Genomic DNA, 26,085 nt, shown 5'->3' on the forward strand with positions numbered 1-26,085 from the left:
AAAAAAAAAAAAAAAAAAAGATTCAGATGACTAACTGCAATCCAGATTTAAGGTGGATCCTCATTCCAAGAAAATTCAATAAATAAATATTTTTTAAAAATAAAAAGTAAATAAATAAAAATGGTTAAAATGGTAAATTCTATGTTTTATGTATTTTACCACAGTTTAAAAATATATATAAATAAACACATGTACACTAACGAATGTGAGCAGACATATATCCTGGGAATATGTGCCTTTTAGTAGGGAACTATATTTATTGAACTAACATTTCCTCCTGGTCCAGACTCTGTGCTAATGCTCTGGTCAACAAACATTAAGACAAGGTCCTTGACCTCAAGGAACTTACAATCCAGTAGAAGAGGCAGATATGCCTAATGCCAACCATGATAAATTCAGGGATAGATGTAAACTTGGGAAGCCAAGCCACACACAAAGAAGTACCTAATCCAGACCAGGAAAGGTAAAGAAATAAGACTAAAAAGGATCAAAGTATTCTGGGCAAGAACAACAGCTTTTACACGGCTGGAGGTGAGACAAACACTGTACATTACGGAGGAACTGCCAGTGGTTGAGCAAGGTTGGAGCAGAGTTGGGGAGGGAGTGGTGGTTATAGAGGCGCAGTGAGGTGGTAATATAATTATGGGCCGCTCTATAAAGATGGATTTAAGGGTGGTAAAACTAAAGTTTAAAGGAGAAATCTTCAGCAGACAGAAGACCTATCAATAATGCCCTAAAATCACAAACTTTTGATAAATTCTCTATTGGTGAGGCTTTGGGTAAACAAGCATTCTCACACGTTACTGATATAGGGCAGTTATCCTATCAGGGTAATTTGACAATATTTATGAAAACTTACGTACATATTCAGCAGTTCTTCTGGGAATTCATCCTACAGATAGATATGTTCATGTATAAAATGACATACATATAATGTTATTTATCACTGCACTGTCTGTAATCATAAGAGACTGGAAATAGTCTAAATATTCATTAGTTGCAAACTTGTCAAATAAATAATGGTACAGCCAAACACTGGAATACTATTTGATAATAAAAAAATAAGTGATAAAGGTCTCATGTATACATAGAGAATAATTGCCACGATAAATTTTTAAGTAATAACAATAATGAAAACAGAACAAACTCCTCCCAAAAAGACTGTAAAATATGACACTCTTTATGTAAAAAAAAAAGAAGAGGGAGGGAGGATCTAAATTTAAAGAGAAAATGTTATTATCAAAATAAAATTTTTAACAATAACAACAAAAAATAAACAAAGGAAACATAAGTTACTGTTTGTGTAAAAACAAAAGAAAAAAAGTCTTGGATTTAAGAAGAAAAATGCTATAAAGGACATTAGTAAGACAACTGGGGAACTAGCATGATAACAATGTTAAATTTCCTGAATGTCTTGATTATGTTGTGATTATATAGAAGAATGTCCTTCTCTTCTACAAATTCACTATTTGCTTTATAATTCACTCCATAATTTTGGCAATGATTGCTGTAAAGCCCATTTACCTACAGTTTCTGCAATTCAACTCACTATATTCTTCTTTGGAAAATAAGGACATTTGCTGCCATCAAATTTATGCCTATTGGAGAGATAATAATGCCTCTATTGTGCAAGTGACTCCTAGCAATATTAGTCATTCAACATCCAGTTCTAAATTTCCTCCTGACCATGTGTCTGACATATTGATTAGAGTCCTATGGGTTTCTCACCTTCTCTGTGTTTTAGGAACATCCATAAGCATTAATTTTACAAGTGGGCTCCAGACACAGACCTTACACCCTTCACAAAAATTAACTCAAAATGGATCATAGACCTAAATGTAAAATGCAAAACTATAAAATGCCTAGAAGATAACATAGGAGAAAACCTGGAGGACCTTGGGTATGGTGATGCCTTTTTAGATACAACACCAAAGACACAATCCATGAAAAAAAAAAAAAATGATAAGCTGGACTTCAATAAAACTAAAAACTTCTGCTCTGTCAAATACAATGTCAAGAGAATAAGAAGACAATCCACAGACTGGGAGAAATATCAATATTTCCAAGAGCCATACATGACAAAAAGAAAAAGATGTTACCCAGAATATACAAAGAACTCTTAAAATTCAACAGTAAGAAAACAAACAGGGGCTTCCCTGGTGGCGCAGGGAAGAATCCACCTGTCAATGGTTAAGAATCTACCTGCCAATGCAGGGGACACGGGTTCGAGCCCTAGTCGGGGAGGATCCCATGTGCCGTGGAGCAACTAAGCCTGTGTGCCACAACTACTGAGCCCGTGAGCCACAACTACTGAGCCATGTGACACAACTACTGAAGCCCACGCCTAGAGCCCGTGCTCTGCAACAAGAGAAGACACTGCAACGAGAAGCTGGCACACCACAACAAAGAGTAGCCCCCTCTCGCCACAACAAGAAAAGCCAATGTGCAACAACAAAGACTCAACACAGCCAAAAATAAATAAATAAATAAATTTATAAAAAAGAAAAGAAAACAAACAACTCAATTTAAAAAATGGGCCAAAGACCATAATAGACACTTCACCAGCGAAGATGTACAGGTAGATGGCAAATAAGCATATGACAAGATGCTCCACATAGTCAGAGAAATGCAAATTAAAACGAGATACCATGACTCGTCTATTACAACGGCCAAAATCCAAAACTCTGACAACACCAAACGCTGTAAGAATGTGGAGCAACAGGAACTCACATTCATTGCTGGTGGAAATGCAAAACAGTGCAGCCACTTTGGAAGACACTTTCGTAGTTTCTTACAAAACCGAACATACTCTTACCATACAATCCAGTAATCATGCTTCCTGATATTAACCCAAAGGAATTAGAAACTATGTCCACACGAAAACCTGCACACAGCTTTATTTATAACTGCCAAAACTTGAAAGCAATGAAGATATGCTTCAGTAGGTGAATGGATAAATAAACTATGGCACATCCAGACAATAGAATATTCTTCAGTGCTAAAAAGAAATGAGCTACCAAGCCATGAAAAGACATGGAGGAACCTTAAATGCATATTACTAAGTGAAAGGAGCCAATCTGAAAAGGCTACATACTGTATTATTCTAATTACATGACATTCTGGAAAAGGCAAAATTATGGAAACGGTAGAAAGATCAGTGGTTAACAGCGGTTGTCGGGGAAGGAGTGATAACTAGGTAAAGGACAGAGGATTTTTAAGGCAGTGTTACTGCTGTACAATACTCTGTATGACACTATAACCATGGATACGTGTCATTACATATTTGTAAAAAACTATAGAATGTACCACACCAAGAGTGAACGCTAATGTGGACTTTGGATGATTACAATGTGTCAATATAGGTTCATCAATTATAACAAATGTATTCTCTGGCAGAAGATGTTGATAATGGGGAAAATTATGCATGTGTGGGGTCAGGTGATATAGGAGAAAACTGTATTTTCCTCTTAATGTTGCTGTGAACCTAAAACTGCTCTAAAGAAATAAAGTCTTTAAAAAAAGGAGGGGGCTTCCCTGGTGGCGCAGTGGTTGAGAGTCCGGCTGCCAATGCAGGGTACACGGTTTCGTGAACCTGTCCGGGAAGATCCCACATGCCACGGAGCGGCTGGGCCCGTGAGCCATGGCCGCTGAGCCTGCGGTCTGGAGCCTGTGCTCCGCAACGGGAGAGGCCACAACGGTGAGAGGCCCGCGTACTGGCGGTCCAGCGGTTAAGACTGCGCTTCCACTGCAAGGGCCGTGGGTTCTATCCTTGGTCAGGGAACTAAGCTCCCGCACGCCACACAGCACAGCCAAGAAAAACCACTGGAGTTCAGACTAAAAAACAAATTCTAAAGAGCACTTAGGAATCTTTGAGTTCAAGGTTAAACATTTAATGGCATTTTTCCTCATTTATAATGAAATATATTCCTTAATTTGTAAGCCTGGATCACAATGCATGACCTCCCTCATCACACCCTTCAAAGAAATTTCAAATAGAAAAAACTTCCTTATCTTTAAAATGTAGAACTAAGACCAAATGATTTACTATAAAATTTTTCCAGTTCTGGATTTTTAAATTTTTACTTTTACTTTTTGTGATTGTGTGAACTGTGAACAGATACATCTTTCAGGCACAAAATTTCTAGATGAGCAAGTAAACTATTATGTCTTACATTCTCTTTTATGCTCTAGTTTGACCCATGGTAGATAATTGAAAATGAAATTTTAAAGATAATGAAGTTAAATTTCAGAGAAGGAAAGAAGGCAAGAACTTAACATTTATTAAATGAATAATATGACTAGCATTTTCTGTACATTACCTCTTGACATCTGCATAACCATTTTGCTTGGTAGCCAATAGTATCCTCATTTTAGAGATGAGGAAACAGGCTCAGAGAGGTTAAGTGACTTGCCTGAAGTCATTCAGCTAGTTTGTAGCCAATCCAGGACTAAAAATTCAGCTCTCCCTGAAAATGAATGTCTTTTTCTCTATGCCATAATTTGTAAAACATACTGCCTTCTGTTAGTAAAAGGGGAAGTCAGAATGTCTTGTACTATTTTGACTTTTTCTGAGAATGTCTTGCTCTATTTGAAATTTCTGAGAATGTCTAAAGTGACGATGTCTTAAGAAATCTATATTTAAAATGTTCTGTATTTCTGAATCATAGGGAATGATTCTATCGATGACATAAACTGACATTTTGTACCTCTTGATATAAATGATATAAACAAGCATTTCAAAAAGATCAGTTGTATATAAATCACTAACAATCTTTATATAAGTCCTTATATTTCCTTGATTTGTAGTGTCAAGCCCCTGTTTGGGAAGCAATTATTTGACTTCAGAATCCAAATAATATTGATCATACCTCAGTGACACCCACAACTAGCCAGAAGTAATCCTGTTTTCCTGAAATCTGAAAGATCATTGTATGCCTACTTTAGAACTACTCATTATATATATACATAGACAATGCAACTTGTATATATAATTTAATATATGTATAACATATAATTATATATAGAGAGAGAATACATAATAAGAAATATACATTTGGTCTCCCTCCCCTTTTCCTGGCTCACAGTTCCTAAAACCCTTGTAACCTCAGAAGTGATGTCTTTTTTGTATGCTAATGAGATGACTAACAGCTGGGGGATCCTGGAAAGCCTCAGGATGTCAGCTGTTTAACCAGGGAAACAAGCCTCCCCACCTCTGGGAGGAAGGAGGGACTGGAGGTTGAGTTAATCACCTATAACCAATGATTTAATCAATCATGCCTGTGTAATGAAGCCTCTGTAAGAAAACCTAAGGGAAAGGATTTGGGGAACTTTTGGGGTGGTGAATACATGGAGGCACTGGGAGGGCAGCACACTCAGAGAGGTGGGGGGACTCTTCCAGTCCTTTCCACCACACCTTGCCCTATGCAGCTCTGTCAAACTAGTAAACCTAAGTTCTGTGAGCCACGTTAGCAAATTTTCAAGCTCAAGAGGGGTCAGGGGTCATGGGTATATCTGAATCATAACCACCCAGGTGCACAGGTGACAACCTGGGCTTGTGACTGGCATATGAAGGGTGGCGAGGGGCAGTCTTGTAGGACCAAGCCCTTAACCTATGGTATCTAGCCCTAACCCCAGGTAGAGAGTATCAGAATTTAACTGAATTATAGGACACCCGGTTGCCCTCTGGGGAGTTAGAGAATTGCTTGGTGGGGAAACCCACACATTGGTGTCAGAGTGTGAACAGTAAAGGAAACGAAGGTTTTCCTTCTCAGCCTCCACTGAGGCCTATCCCAAATTTTGCTAACATAAGGCGGTCCATAAGACCAAGCGGTTGAAACCATGGTGACTATGTATTCATCGACTCACTGAAAAGGCACTTGCCTGGTGGCTGGTGCGCTGCCCGCGCTGGACGTGGAGGCCTGGGCTCCAGTCCCCCAGGGCGAGGGGCCGGCAGCCTGGGGACTTGCCCTCGGAAATGTGGCAGCAGCAGGGGTGCTCGCTCCCCGGTGGCAGAGGGCGCAGCGGAGCACGCGACACAGGTCCCGGGGAGACTGTGTTAGAAGTGCTAAAGCGACAGCTGCCCAGCGACGCCCGCGCTGTACTGCACGTGGTGGTATGAGATCTCCTAGTCCAGATCTCGCGAGATGACCCGGCGCAGGCGTGGGGGCGAAGACCAACACGGCGAGGGCGGGGCTGCGGGTGCTGCAGAGAGCCGGGTACTCTGTCGCTCTGGTCCAAGTAGTTGTGCTTTTGCCTGCGGGTCCCCCTCCCCGGCGGGTAGACGGCATTGGCCAGCGCGGACCCCATGCTAGTCCGGAGGGGTGAGCCCTGCGTGGAGACCCTCTGGACCGGCTGCTGAATGCTTGCGGAAAATCGTGGATTTAGAGGTACAGCTTGGTTATCACCCAGGTGGTAGCAGAGATCCGTGCACCTGGGCCTTGGGTGTGTTGCCAAAGAAATGTAGATTTCCAAAGTAAATGGAAAAATATTTTAAGGACAGGTAAGGAAATCATGGGCGCAATAAAAGGTCCATGCAGCCGTGGGAGGTTAGAATTCAAGCACCTGTTCCATTTCTGCTGCTTCACCCCCCTGGTGAAGACGGAAATAGGCGGAAATCTGATTTGCTTTCCATTTAAAAAAAAAGAAGAGAAAAGAAAAAAAACAAACACTTACTAAACGTGTACATAAATGTTTATGGCTTTTCAAAATTGCCAAAAACTGGAAACAACCCAAATGTTCAGCAACAAACTGTTACATTCATGAAGTGGAATATTGCCCAGCAATTTTTAAAAAAGGAACTGTTGATACATGCAACAAATTTGGATAATCTCAAAGGCATTATGCTGAGTGAAAGAAGTTTGTCTCAAAAGATTATATATACTGTATGACTCCATTTACATGACATCCTGGAAAAGACAAAACAGGGATGGAGAACAGATCAGGAATTGACAGTAGATAGAGTGATTGGGGTGGAGTAGGGGGAGGGTGTGACTAAAAAGAGATAGCACATAAAGTTATCTGGGGTGACAGAACTGTTCTGTATCCTGATTATGGTGGTTATACAAATATATACACGTGTTGAAGTTCATAGAACTCTACATAGAAAAGGGGAAAAAATCAATTTTACAGTATAACTTTTTTTTTAAAGCACTTACTCTATGCCAGGCGCTATGTTATCTGAGGCAAAAACAATGAGCTCAATGAGATAAAGAGTGAATATAAACACAAAGTAACTATGGCACAAAAATATTTGATATATGATAACTGAAAAGTAAAAACAGCAAATGTTATAGGAAATTAGAGGAGAAAGAGATAATTTCCAGCTTAACTGAACAGAAAATGCTTCAGAGCAGAGGTTGCCTTGGATTTCAGTTTGAAGAGCAAGAGAGGACAGAGGATCATTCCCTATGGAAAATGGTCAATTAAATAATCATGTCAATAGTGTGCAGGAAGGAACGGAACAGAAAGTGCCTGAGTGCAGAAAGTGAGTCTGGTTAGATGGCAAGGAATTTGGGGAGAGCTTGAGCTGGGAAAGTGCCTGAGTGCAGAAAGTGTGCCTGGTTAGATGGTAAGGCATTTCAGGAGAGCCTGAGATGGTGTGCTGGCCATATAGCACAGCAAGCCTTTCTAGGCAGCTAGACCCACACCTGCAAAGTACCCTGGAGACCATGTATAAGGTTTGCCTGGTCCACATCTTCATTTTATTCCCACCAGTTGAGTTTTTTGCCTCATTTACAAATGTGGGGCACATCTTCATCTTCTTTGCTGCAACTCTGGCTCTTCCTAATTACAATTATGCTGTCTCTTACCTGCAGTTTGTTCTCACATCCCCAAGGACATCCCTTTCCAGCTTATTTTATTTACCAGCAATCTCTACTCAGTTGCTGCCCCCAAAACAGGGTCACAAACTCCTCCTTGAGAATCCAGGCAGTAGTAGTGGAAATGGAAGGGAAAGCACAGATTGAGAGACATCATTTTGGAGTTAGGATTGACAAGGGTTGTAAATTGGATGTAAGGGATAAAGGAACAGGGAAGAAAGAACAAATACAGGTTTTAAAGTTCTAAAAGGAGGAAATGTAGATAGTGATAATTTTATTATTATCCAACAGTTGCATTTAAATATTAGTTTGCTTTAATCAATATTTTAAAATGAAACCAATTTTTCTTCATTAAAAAAATACATGCAGGGCAATAAAAAAGTGTTCGAGAACAGGCCATTCCAACTTCAAATTAAAACCTTAGAAGTATTTTAAGTAACAGCACGATGTAATCCAATTTTTTAAAAAATCAAATAATAGACAATTCCTCAGATCACAATTAAAAACTCCTTACTGGTGTGGAGATGAGAGAATTTTCATGGATTTTATAAAATCCAGAACAAGAAAATAGTACATAATCAAAGTATTCTTTAAAAATGAGTATTGGTGACTTTTCTCACAATAAAGAAATTATGCTGAAAGAGAAATTAAAATGACATATAGAGAATAAAGTTTGTTACAAAACTTGCAGTAAAAAGGAAAATTTGATAGTACTGGATGTATATTGTTATGGTTTTAGTACTAAACCACAATTGTATGCTGCAGAAGGGATCCACAAACTAATTTGAACACAATGAGATTTTTCCTATTGGTATGAATTTACGTGAAATCATTACTAACACAACAATAAAAAATACAGGCAAGCCATTAAAATAAGCAAGGCACATCAATGAAAACTGAGGAAGTGAAACTGGCCTTTTATTCTTACTCACTTGAAGTCATTACAAAGTTTACTGGGCTCTTGGTTCAAAGGAAACATAATAGACACAAATATTTACCTTTTTACCATGGTTTCGTTCTTAGGATTCCTAGGTGGGTCTAATGACAATGCTGTTAGACAAGTACTAAGTAAAACCATTCAACATATTTAGTTATTCTTCAGCTTAAAAAGGAATTCCTTAAATGCAGAAGTGTTATCAATATTTGCTGAATATTCAGCAATATTCATTGCTGACAGATGAAACAGAGAGAAACCACAATCAACACTGATATTCTGTGATTGGACATACTCTATGGAATTGAGTCATCTTATTGTAGTAACTCAATAAGTAAAATTAGGACACAAGAGTTTCAACTCCTTTTCATCTAGGATAGGTAATAGGGGCCAGCCACAAAACACAGATGATAAATTCAATCCTTTCAGATTTCACTTTGGCTAGCATTTCCATTTCTTCCCATACTAACCTTTTATCAGGAGATAAAATTAAAAAAAAGAATTGATTCAATTAGGCCCTTCCCATTCTCCCTGTGTGTGGCTAAAATGTAGTTAGAGGAAAAGAAAAGAGGACGGAGAGTCAGAGCTGAAGATAAAGAACTTGGGAAATCCTCTAGAGGAAAAAAATGCCTGAAGTAGGAAAACAGTCTCTCACACCGCAACATGATTTAGAAAGAAACACCCATGGCAGCTATTTCGAATCCTCTGCATCTGATTCCTCCTTGGTGATCAGCTCTGCCATTAATTCACTGTTTCTAATTAAGACGTCACTTCTGGGCCTCAAGCTCCAGCTATTAAAAAGTGGAGAGGGACCAGAAATTAGACTGAATAAATAACATCTGAGGAATGTTCAAGGATGCAATTTTAAGAACAATTCTCGTACAAAACGTTTTCTTGCTGAAATTTCCCAGTGGGGAATAAATGCTAAATAATCAGATGTAGTGGTAGTAACTGAATTCACATAACAGTACAGAAGAAACCATTACTAACTAAAAATGAAAAATGGTGAGAGAGAGAAGACACAATTTCCAATTTTAAGAGGGAGAAGAAAGGCATTCACAAATTTGATACAGTATCTATAAGTAGTGACCAAGTGGTTAAAAACGTGGAAATCGACTCAAGAGGGAGGACATATGGGGATATATGTATATGTGTAGCTGATTCACTTTGTTACACAGCAGAAACTAATACACCATTGTAAAGCAATTATATACTCCAATAAAGATGTTAAAAAAAAACAAAAACGTGGAAATCACATGACTCATAGAAAAGCAGTATCCCCAGCACTGATGAATGCAGACCTAAAGATAAGCAAAAACCTCCCACTACACCACAGCACACACATACTCAGCTGGGTTGAAGACCTCCAAGTGCCCTTTCATCCTGAGATCCACCATCTGAACCCCAGTTCTGAGATTAAGTGCAGGGGTTCTTCATGTGTCCTGCTGCAGATCAGGGGGTATCACATGATGGAAAACTGACACAGCAACCACAGTGACTTATGCTGTAATCTGAGATTCTCAAAAATCAGATCCTTGATCGAGGTCCTGTAAAAAATTGCAGCAATGACACTTGGCATTCACACAAGGAGCCAATGTCACCTGATCCTCATTACAGGGGCATCAAGGGGCCTGGCTAGTGCCACAGCGCTCAGAAATGACAGGGCAAGGGCTACAGGCCAGGTTTCCCTGAGTCCTGGTGTCATGGTGACAAATCCTCTCTACCTGAGAGCTTTTCGGAGCTGTGGACTTCTTTGAAGCTATTTCTAGTTTCAGTCAATGACTGGCTTTGGCTGATTCTCCACACCACCCAGTACCCAAACAGGCCTCACTTCTACATCTGAAACTTCCTCTTGGAATAAGAAGGCATTTTCCTGGTGGCCCCAACAGTTCCCCTCCTGGAGTGGCAAATGATGAAATACCCAATTTAGTCCTTATACTATCACCTTCTTGTTCAAAGTTAGTGAGGATTCTATGAAACTTTACTTCCAGGTGTCTAGATTCTCTACTGTATGTCATTGACACTGGGAGACCAAATTCTTGAAGCTTAGACCTTATGGGGGAAACATGCAAAGCTGAAAAGCTTATCCATTTAAATAGACACATTGTTCCCATTTTGAAGGCCTATGTAAGAGCAAGATGCTAACACCAAATTAGAAATCATCCAATTCCAATTAGAAATCACCACATACCAAATATTGGACCTATGGTCTTTTGAGCCCATCAAACCACTCCAAAGCAAGAATATAAAGCTGAAGCAGTGGCAGAGACATTATCCTCACTTGACGTTTGAATTAGTTTAATAATAACAACAGTAATAACCAGGTCTTTTCAAGTTACACATCTCTTCCTGTAACTCACAGAAAGTATATTTATCTTGAAAAACGCTACTATCACAAGTAAACACATCTAAATGACTGTAAGGAAATATCATTGTCCTCCACCCATTTTAAAAGCATTTTAGGGAATCCCACTCTTCACAATAATGGTGCCTTTGAAAAACATTGTTAATACATTCTTCATCTGTACACATCTATTTGTTTTTAATGAAAACTTCCTCATTCAAGCTTATGAGTATAGCCAACATTTATTTAGCAGTTACTCTGCCAGGTACTATCCTAAGTCATTTACATAGATCATTTTATTTAATCCTCTTAACTTTAAGCAGTAGGTACTATTACATCCCCCATTTTACAGTTAAGGAGTCTGAGTGTTTTAGGTAACCTGTCCAGGTCACTCAGCAACAGGCAACAGAACCAGACTTGAATCTAGAGAATTCTACTCCAAAGCCCATACTCTTAACCACTTCTTGAAGCATTCTTATGATTTCATATCAGAACTATGGGTAATTTAGGAAAGGTCACCATTTCTCCTTTGCTGTTTAGCCTCTTTCCTCCTTGTCTCTTCTTCCATTTTCCTTCCTGCTTCCTCTCAGTCTCTCTAACTTGCACCTTTAGATTCCTCAGTTTTCTTTTCCAGCCACAGCCAGGAACCTGGCCTCACTCCAGCTCCTAGCTGGCAACAGTGCAAGTTTAGGTGGGAGCCTGTGGGGAATGATGAGCAGATGGCCATTGGCAGGACACAGCGGAACTGCCTCGGAAGCATGAGGTTACCTGCATGTCCATGATGACCTCCCACGCTTGGGTAAGAAACATTCTCCGACCCTTCCCAGGGACGCATTTATTTTCATGGTGAGGTGGAAATATGTGAGGAGCCCTCAGACTCTGAAGGAAATGTTGAATTTAGCAATGCAAACTCAGAGCAAGATGAACAGCTGCTATTCTAGACTTTCCTTCTTTCATACTCTGTCTGCTATGCATTGAGTTGGAAATTTTGGAAACTTAGGGGTACGACCTGCTTCATTAAATCATATTTCTTCAGAGTTACTGGGAACCAAAAAGTTTTGCCAAAATTTTTCTGGGGGAAAAAAAAAGGAGATCCTTTATTAAAAAAAAAAAAATTTTTTTTTTTGAGGGTTGGTTTAAATACATTCAATTACATTAGCTCAATTTATTAGATACTACATCCAAAGCTTGAGTTGGAAAAGGAGCTGGTCTCTGTCTACATATTTTTCTGGCAGCATGTGAATGGCGTCACCTGTCAGTTGCAGTAGGCAGCAGGTGCATGAGCTCAGGAGTCGGCCAGACCTTCATTTTCACCTTCCAGCAGTGTGACCTTGAGCCACTTACTTCTTCAAACCTCAGTTTCTCTGTTAAAAGGTAGGGGCGTTAATGTTCGCCGCCCGGGGGTTGCTGTAAGGATCAAGTGACATCAAGTCTATGAAAGTACCTAGCACAGAACTAGCAGAGTAGGCATTTAATAAATGGTTGTTTTATTTAATTTTATGTCATTTTAAGGGAGGAGAAGATATACAGACTTGTTATTAAGAAATAAGGAGACAGAAACCGTAAATTTGTGGTCTGTAATTTTTCCTTCATTTAAGAAAACTGTTCACCAAAGCTATATTTTCAGTTAAAATAGAGCAAAATCTTTTGCAATACCTCTCCCACCAAAACCTCAGCTTTTAGTAATCAGACACTTCGAAGTCTGACTGCACAATGTATGGCTATCTGTGTATTACTGCCACACACATATTTACAACATAAAATTCACGAGAACAAACACAAAAAAGTCAACAGGGAAATGCTGATGGTCAGATGTAAATGTTAGGCTCTTGTAGCCTATCAGAAATCATCATTTACAAAGAAAAGATGAAAAATACGTGATTCACAAAAGAAAATATATCAGTAAATCAGAAATTCTACACAATAAAGAACACTTATAAGGAAAGTTTATATGGAAACATTATGTTTTCAACTCTACCTAAAATTATCTCAGATTTCAGTTTTAGCATTATTTCCAGTTTGATTTTTAAGATAAAAAAAATACGGTCACCACTGCTTTGCTCAACATTTCCCTTTGGGTAATAACATACACAATCCTATTTTAAAAAGCAGCCAATGGGGGTGCTCACTGAAGAAACAGCAACTGACAACTGTAATGCATGGCAATCTAGCAACAAATAATTTGCAAGACACCAGTCCCAGAAAGAAACTAAAATGGGAAACTATGATAAAAACTGTTCTTTGCATGAGGTTACTGGGCCTATAGCTGGACAAGTCTCCCACTGCCCAAGGGGCTGAAAGGCATTTTCTATGTAAAGGATGCAGTGTCTGGGAAGGAGTTCAGGCCACAGTGACTCTCAGAAAGCTCGGGTTACAGCAAAACCTTCAAAGTCATTTCTAGAATATAATCAAAGCTCTCCTCTGCACAGAGTCAGAGTGGTGGCAAGTTCCTGGAACTGAATTTTTTTGCTGAGTTCAGCATTAAACAATCTGCAAAAGCTCAGATAAGCTAGACTGAATAAACAAGCAGCAAAGTAAATTTTCCCATGGAGTTTCAACCACAGCCAAATGCATTGTGCTGTTTCAACCAAAAAAACTGTGCATATACCTAAGTCTACCCTCCACTGCCAAAAAAACTATACATAGTTGGCCAACTTTCTAGAATTCTCTTAGTTTTGATAATGTTAAAAGCAATGACAGTGAGGCTTCTTTTCCTCAAATACATTATAAATCTACAACAAGCACATAGTATTTTCATAAAAATTATCTATATTCCTACAAACTGTATTATCTCTACTGATGTTAAAAAAATTGAGTGGGGCTTCCCTGGTGGCACAGTGGTTGAGAGTCCACCTGCCGATGCAGGGGACGCAGGTTCGTGCCCCGGTCCGGGAGGATCCCACATGCTGCGGAGCGGCTGGGCCCGTGAGCCATGGCCGCTGAGCCTGCGCGTCCGGAGCCTGTGCCCCGCAACGGGAGAGGCCACAGCAGTGAGAGGCCCGCGTACCGAAAAAAAAAAAAAAATTGAGTGCTTAGTTGGCATCTATCCTGATTACCCCCGGTCCAAAGTACACAAGAGTAAAAAGTTAGAGATTTCCAAAGGCTTTTTGTTAAGGCACAAGCCCTATTTTAAAAAACAAATCCTGAAAAGGTTCTGTGGGAACAGAATTTCAATGAGAATTTCATATATTCAAGTTTATGCTTATGAAGCAATAAAAATGTTTAATTAAAATTTACACATTTGTTTTGAAAATAAAATACTAATTTTAGATTTTGTGCTCATCTTTCGCTGTTACTACTTGTACAGATGTCTTTCTACTAAAATTTATGTGGGGTATTCGATAGACCTCTACCAGGCTTCTCAGGGTCTCCTTCCTCAAAGCACCCACAGAGAGAAAAGCCAAAGTCACAGACAGAGGAAACTCCTCTAAAGGCAGTTATTCATTTCCTGAGCTAACCCACTTCCTTCTTCAGACATTTTCTTCTCTTCATCAATGTGTGTTTTTGAAATTAGCATCAAAGGCTTCTTGCAAAATATACTTCTGGGTCTGGGGCCTGGAATCCAGGCAAATGCCAATGGCTGTGTCATTTCTAATATCATCACTGCAGTGATACAAAATTAGAATCACAAATGAAGTGTCACTTCAGTAGTACAGAAGGCTCCCTGCAATGTTAAACTGATGTTTTAGCAAAAGAATCCAGATCATTACGAGGTAGAGCCATGTTTAGAGAAAATAATTGTCACCAAAGTGAAAAACTGAACACTACTCCATTATGAAAAATTATAGCAGCTTCCATAATAAGGAAATCAATTTTTTAATCTTTTAAACCTTAAGCAAACTTTAATGAGTTGCTGGGTTTCTTCATATTAAGGACAACACTGGAGAGAAAATTGAAAGTCTCATAATTATTAAAGTTTATATATTTTATTAGAAATGTATCTCCTCAATGACTGTTGTCTTCACTTTAATCAAAGCAGATATAGAAGGCTGAACAGAAATTTGGCTACCATGCCAACTCGATCCCCCAAGACACTGAGAATCTCCTGACCTCCACACGGTTTCCATCCCAGACCCCCTAAAGAAGGGGAGGGGCTTAGGGAGCCCTACTTTGTCATGTACCATCAATAAAATACACTGTATCCAGAAAAAAGAAAAAGAAAGAAAGAAAATTTGGCTACTATGATTCTTCTGTGCTAATAATACAAAATGTTATTTAAAAAATCAAATCAGTCTTTACCTAAATATAAATATAAAAAGCTTTATTTATTTACCAGCAAAGAGTGATACCACAAAACAAAGGAAATAAAGTCTCTTAAAATGTTTATTTTTGTCAGAATAGCTGACGATTTTCTATTAAGTCTTTCGGTTTATTATTATAATAAGCATTCCCCCCTTGAAAAATCCATTCAAAATATCTCAATTCTTGAGGTAAAGAACTTTAAAAAAAAAAAATCCCGATTTTTTTTAAAGAAAAAAATTCTTAAAATTCCTTTAAGCTTGATAAATAGAAATAATCTCTTCTTGTTCTACTCTGGTGAACAAAAATGTACTTTATACAGCAAAATATCCAGTCACTTATTGGCAAACTGAAGGTGAGAAGTATTCATTTACATGTTTTATTCAAACAGTGCAATACTGCCACGTTCATATAGACTTTTTCTTTTTTCTTTTTTCTTTTTTTTACAGTTACCAACACTCTTCTGGCAAAGACAAGGTTTTGAAATGGCAAAAGCAACACAAGTTTTAGATCTCAAAGCTCTGGAAAGGAATTAATCTGAGTCTTCATCATCAAGATAGTCCTCGGCATTGCTTAATGTTCGGACTGCATCTAAAAGGAATGGGGGAAAAACAAAACAGAAATTACAAATGGCTCAGATTTTGTTTTCACTTTCAAAGCTCCTGACAATTCAAAACACTGTAATCTTCCCTCAGACCTAGGGGTTGTATTTTCTCCAAGGATATTTTTCTACTTTTGCTTTCCAGTCTAACTGATTAGTTTCTGTTGCCACAGAGGCTGACAAATACATTTGTCTGCATGTTACCTAGACATGCAGAAAAGTAAAGCACATGGTGCTGAGGTACCACTAGTCTATCTTAAACAAAATACGACCAGCCACATGCACCATGACCAATGCGGAACACACCAGAAGCCCGTCCACCCTGACAACTGGGCATCCAAACTCCTTTCCCAATGACAAGTGCACAGGTGGCTTCAGTCAGTCGACAACCGGTGGCCTTACCTGAGGGCAAGGTCACTGGGTAGAAAGATAACTAATGAGGCAGGGAAAAGGAAAAGAAAGAGAATGAAAACACAAAAGCTTAAGTTTCATTTTAGAAAACATTGATAAAGTATACTCAGAAGCAAAAGAAACTGAAATGAAAAATAAATAAACGTTTTAAAATAGAAAGAGCTGAACCCCATCAAATGTTAAGTCAACCTTAAACAGAGTTCAAAAGGGAGACATCTGATCTTTAACTGTTCACCTGTCCAGTCAAATTCAAACTGTCTAGTCAAATTCCTATAGCAACAGGTTACACGAGGTATAGTTTTAAGGGGAAAACTGAAATGCAAGTATAAGCACATTGTTAGAGCTCAATAAATGTATGTTTTATATAGCACCCAGAACATGGTCTCTAAATACTATAAGCCCATGCTCATTGGAGATATGACTGATTCCAAGTCTGGGGAAGAAACTGTAAAAGAGAGACCTGAAACCTCTTGTTATGCCATAAAACAAGGATCCTAGCAAAGACAGCATCATTTTAAAAGGGCTCAGGATCCTACCAGAAGAGGCCTCCACTAGCCAAAGATAGGCTACCAGTAAGGAAACTATGCTGGATTAAAACACAGCAAATATTTCAGCACACACCAAAGAGAATTCATTGGCCCCCTTCTAAAAATAACAGGGAACGAGCAGGTTATTTTGAAAACTCTTAAAAGGTAAAAATCAAGCCTTTATTCTGCCCCTGATATACAAACTATTGCTCGAGTAACCAAACAGTTGATAAGGGGAAATTTTTCTTTATAGAATGTTCCAACTAATAACCAAGAAAGGAGTGACAAAATTAGAATATCACCATTTTGCAACCATTAGTGAAATAATGAATCTAGACAATGATCATCCATGGAGGCTAACATTGCAGGACAAGTGACAAACAGATACTATGCACCTCTGACAGAAGAACACAATTTTCTTTATGAAGTATTCTTCCCTCTATCCCTAAGATAGATAGATAGATAGATAGATAGATGATAGATAGACTCCGAATCTAATCAAACCTCTAGCTGTAACACCAATTGACAAAAATACAGAGGACAGAGGAGCATGACAACACCATGGGAATGCATGCATGCAATGTCTACCCTGGGAAATTCAGGGAAATTGGCCCAGTTTCTTTAACAAATAAACTGCAAGGCTAAACAAAGAGGAAAAGGAGAGGGAAAGGAAACATTAATTGAAAAACAAAGAAACAAGAGACATAGCTATCAGTTTGGACTCTACTTAAAAAAACATAAATAAATAAGCAAAGAATAAACAAACATGTAAGAGAAAATGGTAAATTTAGACCATCACAAGATGTTTGATGATACTGTAGTTTTTTTTAAGTCTTCATAGGTTTAGAAAAATGATTATTGAAAAATAAAGGAAGGGGCAGGGGAGAGGGCAGGGATATAGAAACCGATTTATCTTATACAAGAGAGAGAAAGAAAGGTAAAAGAACAAGTGGCTTTACGCAGAACAGAGGTGGCCTTCGACGACTTCACACAAGCTTCCGAACTATTTGAAGTCTCCGGGTTGACTGTACTCTCCATTTTCCTTAAGAGGAGTTCTGGAGACCTGGGAGGAAGGTATTTTATTCTGTTCCATACACACCCACAAACTTCAGGACTGGCCGTGAACTTGGTAAAAGTAGCCTTTTAAGCTAAAGGCAAAAAGACAAATAGCAAAGCTCTTCCCCTTTCTACTTTGCTACTACAAACCTGTGTTTTTCGATATTGGAGATATTCTTTGTCCTTCAATGGTTACTTTGGCACTTTGCTTTAAGCAAGAGGAAGATGACTGGCCACGGTGCAAATTCTGACCAAATAGAAAGTGAGAGCCAGGCAAATAAACTTCTCCTTCCTTCCTTCCGTGGACTGCTCTGAGGCACAGTTTCTCTGGAAACTTCTCATATGGCCAAGTGCTGATAATGAGCAGTATCTTCATAGCCCGTCTTGGGGCATGACTATCATGGTAATGTTTCCCCTAGTAGTGCTTCCCAGCCTCCCCTACCTCACTTCCATTTTTTTCTCAATCTCACTGCCCTGGATTTACATGTTCCAAAGCACCAGAACTTAGACAAACAAACAAAGAAAGAAATAAATGGTGGAGGGATAAACACAATAACATGTAAAAGCTCACAGACGTGTTACGTGAAAGAAGTTAGACACCAAAAAGCACATACTGTATGATTCCATTTATATCAAGTTTGAAAACAGGCAAAACTAATCTATGGTGAGAGAAGCAGAGGATTCTGAGGGAGGCTTCTGTTGTGTGGGAAGTGTCCTCTATCATCTGGGTTATGGTTAATAAGTTTAGGCACAGTGGGGATCCCCTGGCGGTCCAGTGGTTAGGACTCTGCACTTCCACTGCAGGGGGCCCAGGTTCAATCCCTGGTTGGGGAACTAAGATCCTGCACGCCATGTGGCACGGCCGGAAAAAGAAAAAAAAAAAAAAAAAAGGTTAATTTCAGTGTGGATTAAATCAGGTTAATGAATTTTTTAAAAAGCGTAAGCACAGTAAAAAAAAATCAAGATGTACACTTAAGATTTATGTACTTTACTTAATGTAAATTATACCCTAGTTTTTAAAAATTGGAAAAAGAACTTAAAGGTTCAATCCTCGGGCTTCCCTGGTGGCGCAGTGGTTGAGAGTCCGCCTGCCGATGCAGGGGACACGGGTTTGTGCCCCGGTCCGGGAAGATCCCACATGCCGCGGAGCGGCTGGGCCCGTGAGCCATGGCCGCTGAGCCTGCGCGTCCGGAGGCTGTGCTCCGCAACGGGAGAGGCCGCAGCGGTGAGAGGCCCGCATACCGCAAAAAAAAAAAAAAAAAAAAAAAAAAAAAAAAAAAAAAAAAAAAAAAAAAAGGTTCAATCCTCAAGTATGGCTTGACCCCACCCTATATCCTAGAGTTACCCTTCATGGTAAGTGTAACATGTAAATTATTTTGTCCCTATAAGAAATTCAAGATGTGCTTTTAAAAGTGGACCACGAGGGCTTCCCTGGTCGTGCAGTGGTTGAGAGTCCGCCTGCCGATGCAGGGGACACGGGTTTGTGCCCCGGTCCGGGAAGATCCCACGTGCCACGGAGCGGCTAGGCCCGTGAACCATGGCCGCTGAGCCTACGCGTCCGGAGCCTGTGCTCCACAACTGGAGAGGCCACAACAGTGAGAGGCCTGCGTACCGCAAAAAAAAAAAAAAAGTGGACCACGATATCAGAATATACCTCTTCCGGTTTAGAGTTCATGCTGGCAATTTGCTATATGGCCAAATATTCAAACTCTCACTCCAACTAGGATCAAAATACAAATTAAAAAATTTTAAACTGGATAATTGGGCAAATGAAGAAAAAAAACAGAGAAAAAGGTAACATGAAAAATGAAATACGAAAATTCATTTCTTGGCTCTGTGTGCCAGGCCCCAAGATTACCTCATTACTGAAATCAGTACAGCACAAATTTAGGAAGGTAAACTAAAGAAACTTGGAGTAAACAGAGAAACAGAACACCAACGTCCCTGCCCTTTTCTACAAAGACTACAGAAAAATAAGGAGAAAAAGACAGAAGTTTGCCACCTGCCTCTTCCAGCTCGTTGTTCATGTGGAGGCTTCTGGGTGTAGCTCTCTGGGGTCTGAGCAGGTGTGATATTTTCATTGTCTATCACCATTAAACTCATAGTGTGCATGAGACTCTGATAGCCTTTAGCTCATAAGAAATCTTACTCCTCAGTCAGGATGTTTTGGAGGTGCCCATATAGCGGCAGGAAGTCAGTGGCAGAGAAAGGAAATTAGGTCATAGACCTTCTTTCTGACCCAACCAAGGCAGCAGGGCGTGAGAGGTCCACCTCAAGTAAAAGTGTTTCTCCCACATGGCTGCAAATACGGCTTCTCAGTCCAAATGTAGCTAGGGAGCACCACTCAGCTGGTAAACACTTTCTCACTCATTCGGTAGAACCTATACACAGCTATGCATGAGTAATTACTTTAAAGAAAAACTTGCTCTGCCACCAAACATTCATGGCTTAAATAATTAAGAAATCCCTAACTGCTTAATGGTTTACATTATACCTGAACTGAGGTTAAATAAGAATCTGGAACAAACACTTATCTGAAATAAGGGACAAACGGAACAATAGATTTGTGAGAATTATGATGGGAATTTGATGATAGGAAGATGATTCAGGGAAGTTCCCTTGGTAGGCCACGAAGAGAGGGGGGGGCTGTTTGCTTTCTTTAATTGACTAAAGCAGGAAACCAGGGGACTGATATATTTTGCTGCTTATGCTAGAAATGGAATATGGGACAGCATAATATTGCCTCTTCTCATAAATCAAGGGATACCTGAGGGAGAAATAAGTTTTCCAAGGGTTCAAACATTAATGGGAATTTAATTCAAATGATAGAAACAGAAATGAGCATCTCATTACCCAAGTTGGAGAACTCTGAAAATGATAATACCCTAAGGATAAAATGAAAACACATGAACTTAGCCTCTATAATGGAAATTTCTAAAAAGTTGTCTTGGTGATTCTCCACCAACATGAATCAGTCTAAGCTTCAGACTCTAAAGCAATACTAAAAAAGTCCAGAATGATGAGTAGCAATGCAAAGACTTGCAAAAGGTGAATCCTCCATTATACTAGTTCCTTTCTAGAAAACGGCAGTAAAAATGTATCCATTACAGGCTTATACTTCAAAGTGGAATTAAAGTGCCAAACAGGAGATACTTAAGTAGAATAAGGCTTGAGAAGTGAGAAAAAAGAGATCAAATGTTCCCTCCAACCAAGCATCTTCCACCTTTCTTTTTTTCTACCTCTCTGGGTTTCTCATGGGCCAGGAGGCTGATGATAAATGAACGAAGGACAGAGGAGAGGTGGATGGGAAGAAGAGTTCACACCCTGCCACCCCCAGTACTCCTTTCTGGAATCACCACGTTAGAATGAATCTAGGGGAGCACATTCAGCAGGCTATATACTGAGAAGTCAAATCAACAGCCAATCTCTAAATAGTAATCATGAACAGTGCAAATGTGTTTAACACCTCTTCTTTCCTTTAACACCTTTTCAAAACCACCACACAAACTCTTCATTTTTATAGAATTGCATGTGAACTTTTCAAACCTCTTCTCCCACATCAATAGATATTATCTTTAAGAATATACACTCTATCTTCAGACTTCCCTGGTGGCGCAGTGGTTAAGAATCCACCTGCCAATGCAGGGGATACGGGTTCGATCCCCGGTCCAGGAAGATCCCACATGACACAGAGCGACCAAGCCCGTGCGCCACAACTACTGAGCCTGCGCTCTACAGCCCGCGAGCCACCAACTACTGAGCCTGCGTACCACAACTACTGAAGCCCACGCGTCTAGAGCCCGTGCTCCACAACAAGAGAAGCCACCGCAATGAGAAGCCCGTGCACCGCAACGAAGAGCAGCCCCCACTCACCGCAACTAGAGAAAGCTTGTGCGCAGCAACAAAGACCCAACACAGCCAAAAATAACTTAATTAAAAAAAAAGAATATACACTCTTATCTTTAAAAAACCGCGCGTAGAACTGTGAAGAGATACCGATACACTTACAAAGTCTAGAATAATTTTGATTACAAAATTTTGATTACAAATAATTTTGATACCCTCATTTAAAATAGAAACAAAATATAATCATAAAGCTCTTGAATGCATAATTAAGAAATATTTAGTGATAACCACTCATAGAAACAAATCTGAAATGAGAATATGGAAACAATGGTTCTCTGATAAGGACTGTAATGGAAAGCAAAGTAATTAGAACTTGATTGCAAGGAATAAAAGAAACATACTAATCATAGCAAAAAACTGATGTCTCTTCAAATTTGTTTGCATAAAGGTATTCTTCCATGTTGAAGTTCTGATTCAGACCAAGGATATAAAATCTAACTTTAGAATCACCTGAAGAATTTACCGAGAGAAAATTTTCCCTAATATTAAATCGATAACTCTTAGTCATGATGGCATCAGGAGGAAGGAGGATTAAAATCAGGTACCTGTTCCCTGTTTCTTTTTCAGGAGAGATGCACAGGCAGCATTAGTAGCCATGTCCAGGGCCAGCTTCTTCTCATTGTTTCTTAAGTCTGTTCTAGCACCTTCCCCAACACAAGAAAGTAAATTAGGTGTTTTGAAGACTCTATAGTAGCAGCCAAACCTTATTTTTTTGTTTGTTTCTTTTTTCTCTTTTTCTTTTCTTTCTTCCAGTTATATTGAGATATAATTGACACACAACACTGTATAAGTTTAAAGTGTACAGATAGTGATTTGACTTATGAACATCATGAAATGATTATCACAGTAAGTTTAGTAAACATCCATCATCCCATATAGACAGAAAATTAAAAGAATATAAAATTTTTTTTTCCTTGTAATGAGAACTCTTAGGATTTACTCTCTTAACAACTTTCTTATATAACAAACAGTAGTGTTAATTATATAGCAGCCAATCCTCTTTCCATCAAAACTAGTCACTTTTGGCAGAACTAACTAGAGAACCATTCTGGCCCCAAACTAGGCTCTATCCAAACAGTAAAACTTTCTCAAAACAGTAATAGCATATTTGGCAGCTTTAATCAGGGAGCTTATTGCTGCACCTGTAATAACTATACACAATTAAAATATAGCCTTCCTTTCGAGTCCCTATAGAATTGCGTGTGAACTTTTCAGTGAGGAGTTTACTGTCCCTGTGGACAGTAAATCAGACTCAACGTGCCTTGGCATGAGTTTTTGGAGATTAAATTCAATACACCCTTTGCCTCTTCTTTTCAAGAAGGTCTTTAGAAAAGACTATGTAAGTTGAGCTTGAGGAGATTAATATTTACCTTAAGTATACTCTCATGCTTATTAGCAGAATTAGTAACACTAAAATCTAGAGGCAATCCATTGTTCCCACAGCCCATCTTCTACTCCCTTTTTTCCTTGTCTTTATTATGTGATAAATTACATCAGAATTCATAAATCTTTCTCATTGTCAAAGATTCAAAAATACAGATGTATGCTGAACAAAAGCTTATGTCTCATTTCAGCCTTCAACTAACCCCTTCCTTCCCCATCTTCTAGCTTCCCCAGAGGTGACCATTCCCAACAAGTGGGCATCAGTTCCCATCTCCCTTATGTGCAAGAATGCATTCACAGACATGTGGACATATACACAAAATCATACTCCATGTATCAGTCTGTAATTTGATTTTTTTTTGCCAATGATATTTTCCTTTTTTTTTTAGTTGATGTACAATATTTATAAGTTTCAGGTATATAACATAGGGGTTCACAATTTTTAAAGGTTATATTTCATTTATAATTGTCACAAAATATTGGCTATATTCCCTGTGTCGTACCATGTATCCTTGTAGCTTATTTATTTTATACACAGTAGTTTGTACCTCTTAATCCCCTATCCCTATCTCACCCCTTTCCCTCCCTCTCCTCCCTGGTAACCACTAGTTTTGATTTTTTTAACTTAATAATATATCATCGTATTCATTCCTTAGTAGGACACATACTTATAACCCAATCTATTTAAATATTTATAATTATTCCATTTTGTGGGTATTCCAAAATTTATTTAACCACTCCTCTATTGAGGGGTGTTTAAGCTTTTCCTAATTTTCATTATCACAAACAATGCTGCCGTGAACCTCCTTGAACAACATCTTTGTTTATATGCATTTCCGAAGGATGGTTTCCTAGAAGTGGTGCTGAAATGTAAGGATATGTATGTTTTCATTCTGCTAGCTACTGTTAGACTGCCTGCCAAGAAGGCTTACCAATTTACACTTTCTGACACAGTGTTTGAGAGTGCCATTTTCTCTACAACCACATCCTCTTCAGTAAACAAAATATAAATGTCCTAAAACTCAAAGGCACAAAAATACTGTCCAGAAAAAAATAGTATGTTTAATTAGGAATACGGTGACCATGTGTGAAAATCTCTCATGAACAGATTTAGATATCCACAGCTGGGGTTATAGGGAAAACCTCATTCTCTCGCTGTACTACAGGTCAAAAATCCTGCAGCTTCATAGTTCTGTGACTAATCATACCTTACTTTACACTTGAGAACTCACATACATGATTTCTGTCAGGACGGGAAATGTTCAGAGACAGGATGCTAGAGAAGAAACTCAACCATTTTCTGTGTCCCTCTCAACCAGTGCTGCCCAGCAGAAAATTATGCGAGCCATAGATGTAATTTAAATTTTTCTAGTGGCTACATTTTCAAAATGTGAAATTCATTTTAATAATATATTTCATTTAACCCAGTATATCCAAAGTGTTATCACTTCATCATGTAACCAATATGAAAATTATTGCGATACTCCACTCTTTTTGTTTCTACTAAGTCTTCAAAATCTGGTATTCATTTTACACTTACAGCACATCTCAATTCAGACTAGCCTCATTTCAAGGGCTCAGTAGCACGGGTGGTTAGTGGCTGCCATAGTAGACAGTGCAGATGTTGGCATACCTTTGGGGGGCACTACAGTGGTCCTCAAGGTGTCTGACCTTTTGCACCTGGAGTTTACATCATCAACATCCTTTAAATCAAAAACATTTCCTCTCATATAACCCACAACATTGCTCCAAGGATCCCTAATGATACTGCATCCATGTGACATGTAGGCTGGGGATTCAAGTATCCTATATTATAGCCTTCTGGACCACGGTGCAGTACGGGGTGATATTCCTGGCCTTCTATAAGGGTTAACTAATATTTATGGGACAAACAGATGAATGGATGGTGAGTCCATAATTTCACTGTTGCTTCTGAGTTGTGTGAAAACAGGGAATCAACGTATCTTCCTATTTTCTGTACACCTAGCATCTGCTCAGCTCAAAGCAGGACATCGCAGCCACAGCATTCTTTCTTATCTATCAAGCTTTCCTGTGAGAACAGGGGCCTCAGCAACTTTACCCATACAGCTTTCTTAGAGAGATCTCCTCTGTACGTGTGCATGCACATGTGTGCGCATGCACACATACACACACACACCCCCCTTCCTTCTGAGGCCCTTTAATCCTGCAGAAATGTACAATAAATTCTTACTAAGGGTAATATACGTGATTTTAAAGCTTACCAAGCTTTTGAGTTAAAATTAAAAACTTACACAAATCACCTCAATTTTATCTTATCATAAGAACTCTGTGATGCAGACAGAGTAGAGATCAAAATTCCAGTTTTAAAGTAAGAAGCCTATTATTTTTCCTACTATTTCAAGTGGTATAAGTGGACATAGCCTACTTTTCAGGGTAAGCAAAGACCAGAAAAACTAAGCACACTTTACCTTTTGCCAGAAGCAACTGGACAATATCTGCATAACCCTTCCAAGCAGCAGCATGCAAAGCTGTGTCTCCCAACTTGTTCTATGGTGATATAACAAGAGAAGGCAGCATTTTAAAAAGAGAGTGTGGATTGAAACCGCATATGAATTTAGGTTTACTCTAACCTAAGTAAATCTAAAATGAGAACGAAGTTATAAAATCATATAAAATTCCAAAGAGGGAAAGGAGACTCAAAAGATGAGAGGTGAGTCATTTGGGGAAAGGCAATGGGATGCAAGAGGAGAAACTGACTCGGCAGATCACAAGTGGAAGTGCAGATGCCTGCAGAGGGAGACGCCAGGAGGAAACAAACAGATTTGTCTCCGCAGAAACCAGCATGAATTAGGAACTGGAGATGGCTGGAGACACGGGAGCAGGAA

The 26,085-nt window shown here is 39.0% G+C and overlaps 1 protein-coding gene and 1 non-coding gene across 3 annotated transcripts in view; one reads left to right on the top strand and one right to left on the bottom strand.

The window, feature by feature from the left end:
• Positions 1 to 15,341: 15,341 nt before the first annotated feature.
• Positions 15,342 to 26,085, bottom strand: part of OSTF1 (osteoclast stimulating factor 1) — a 51,910-nt gene continuing 41,166 nt past the window's right edge. Inside the window, exons 8-10 of one of the 2 annotated variants that reach the window (XM_007450988.1) lie at positions 25,669 to 25,747; positions 22,381 to 22,479; positions 15,342 to 15,925 (exon numbers count right to left, since the gene is read on the bottom strand). In XM_007450988.1, the coding sequence (XP_007451050.1) occupies positions 15,867 to 15,925; positions 22,381 to 22,479; positions 25,669 to 25,747 (237 nt within the window). In that variant the 3' untranslated portion in view covers positions 15,342 to 15,866. The remainder of the gene's footprint in view (positions 15,926 to 22,380; positions 22,480 to 25,668; positions 25,748 to 26,085) is intronic. The other variant, XM_007450987.1, reaches the window with a different exon arrangement.
• TRNAG-UCC (transfer RNA glycine (anticodon UCC)) lies at positions 18,691 to 18,763 on the top strand. Its single transcript has one exon. It is a non-coding gene; the product is annotated as a tRNA-Gly (tRNA).

Source organism: Lipotes vexillifer, unplaced genomic scaffold, assembly GCF_000442215.2.
Source record: "Lipotes vexillifer unplaced genomic scaffold, Lipotes_vexillifer_v1.1 scaffold204, whole genome shotgun sequence".
Classification (NCBI taxonomy): Eukaryota; Metazoa; Chordata; class Mammalia; order Artiodactyla; family Lipotidae; genus Lipotes; species Lipotes vexillifer.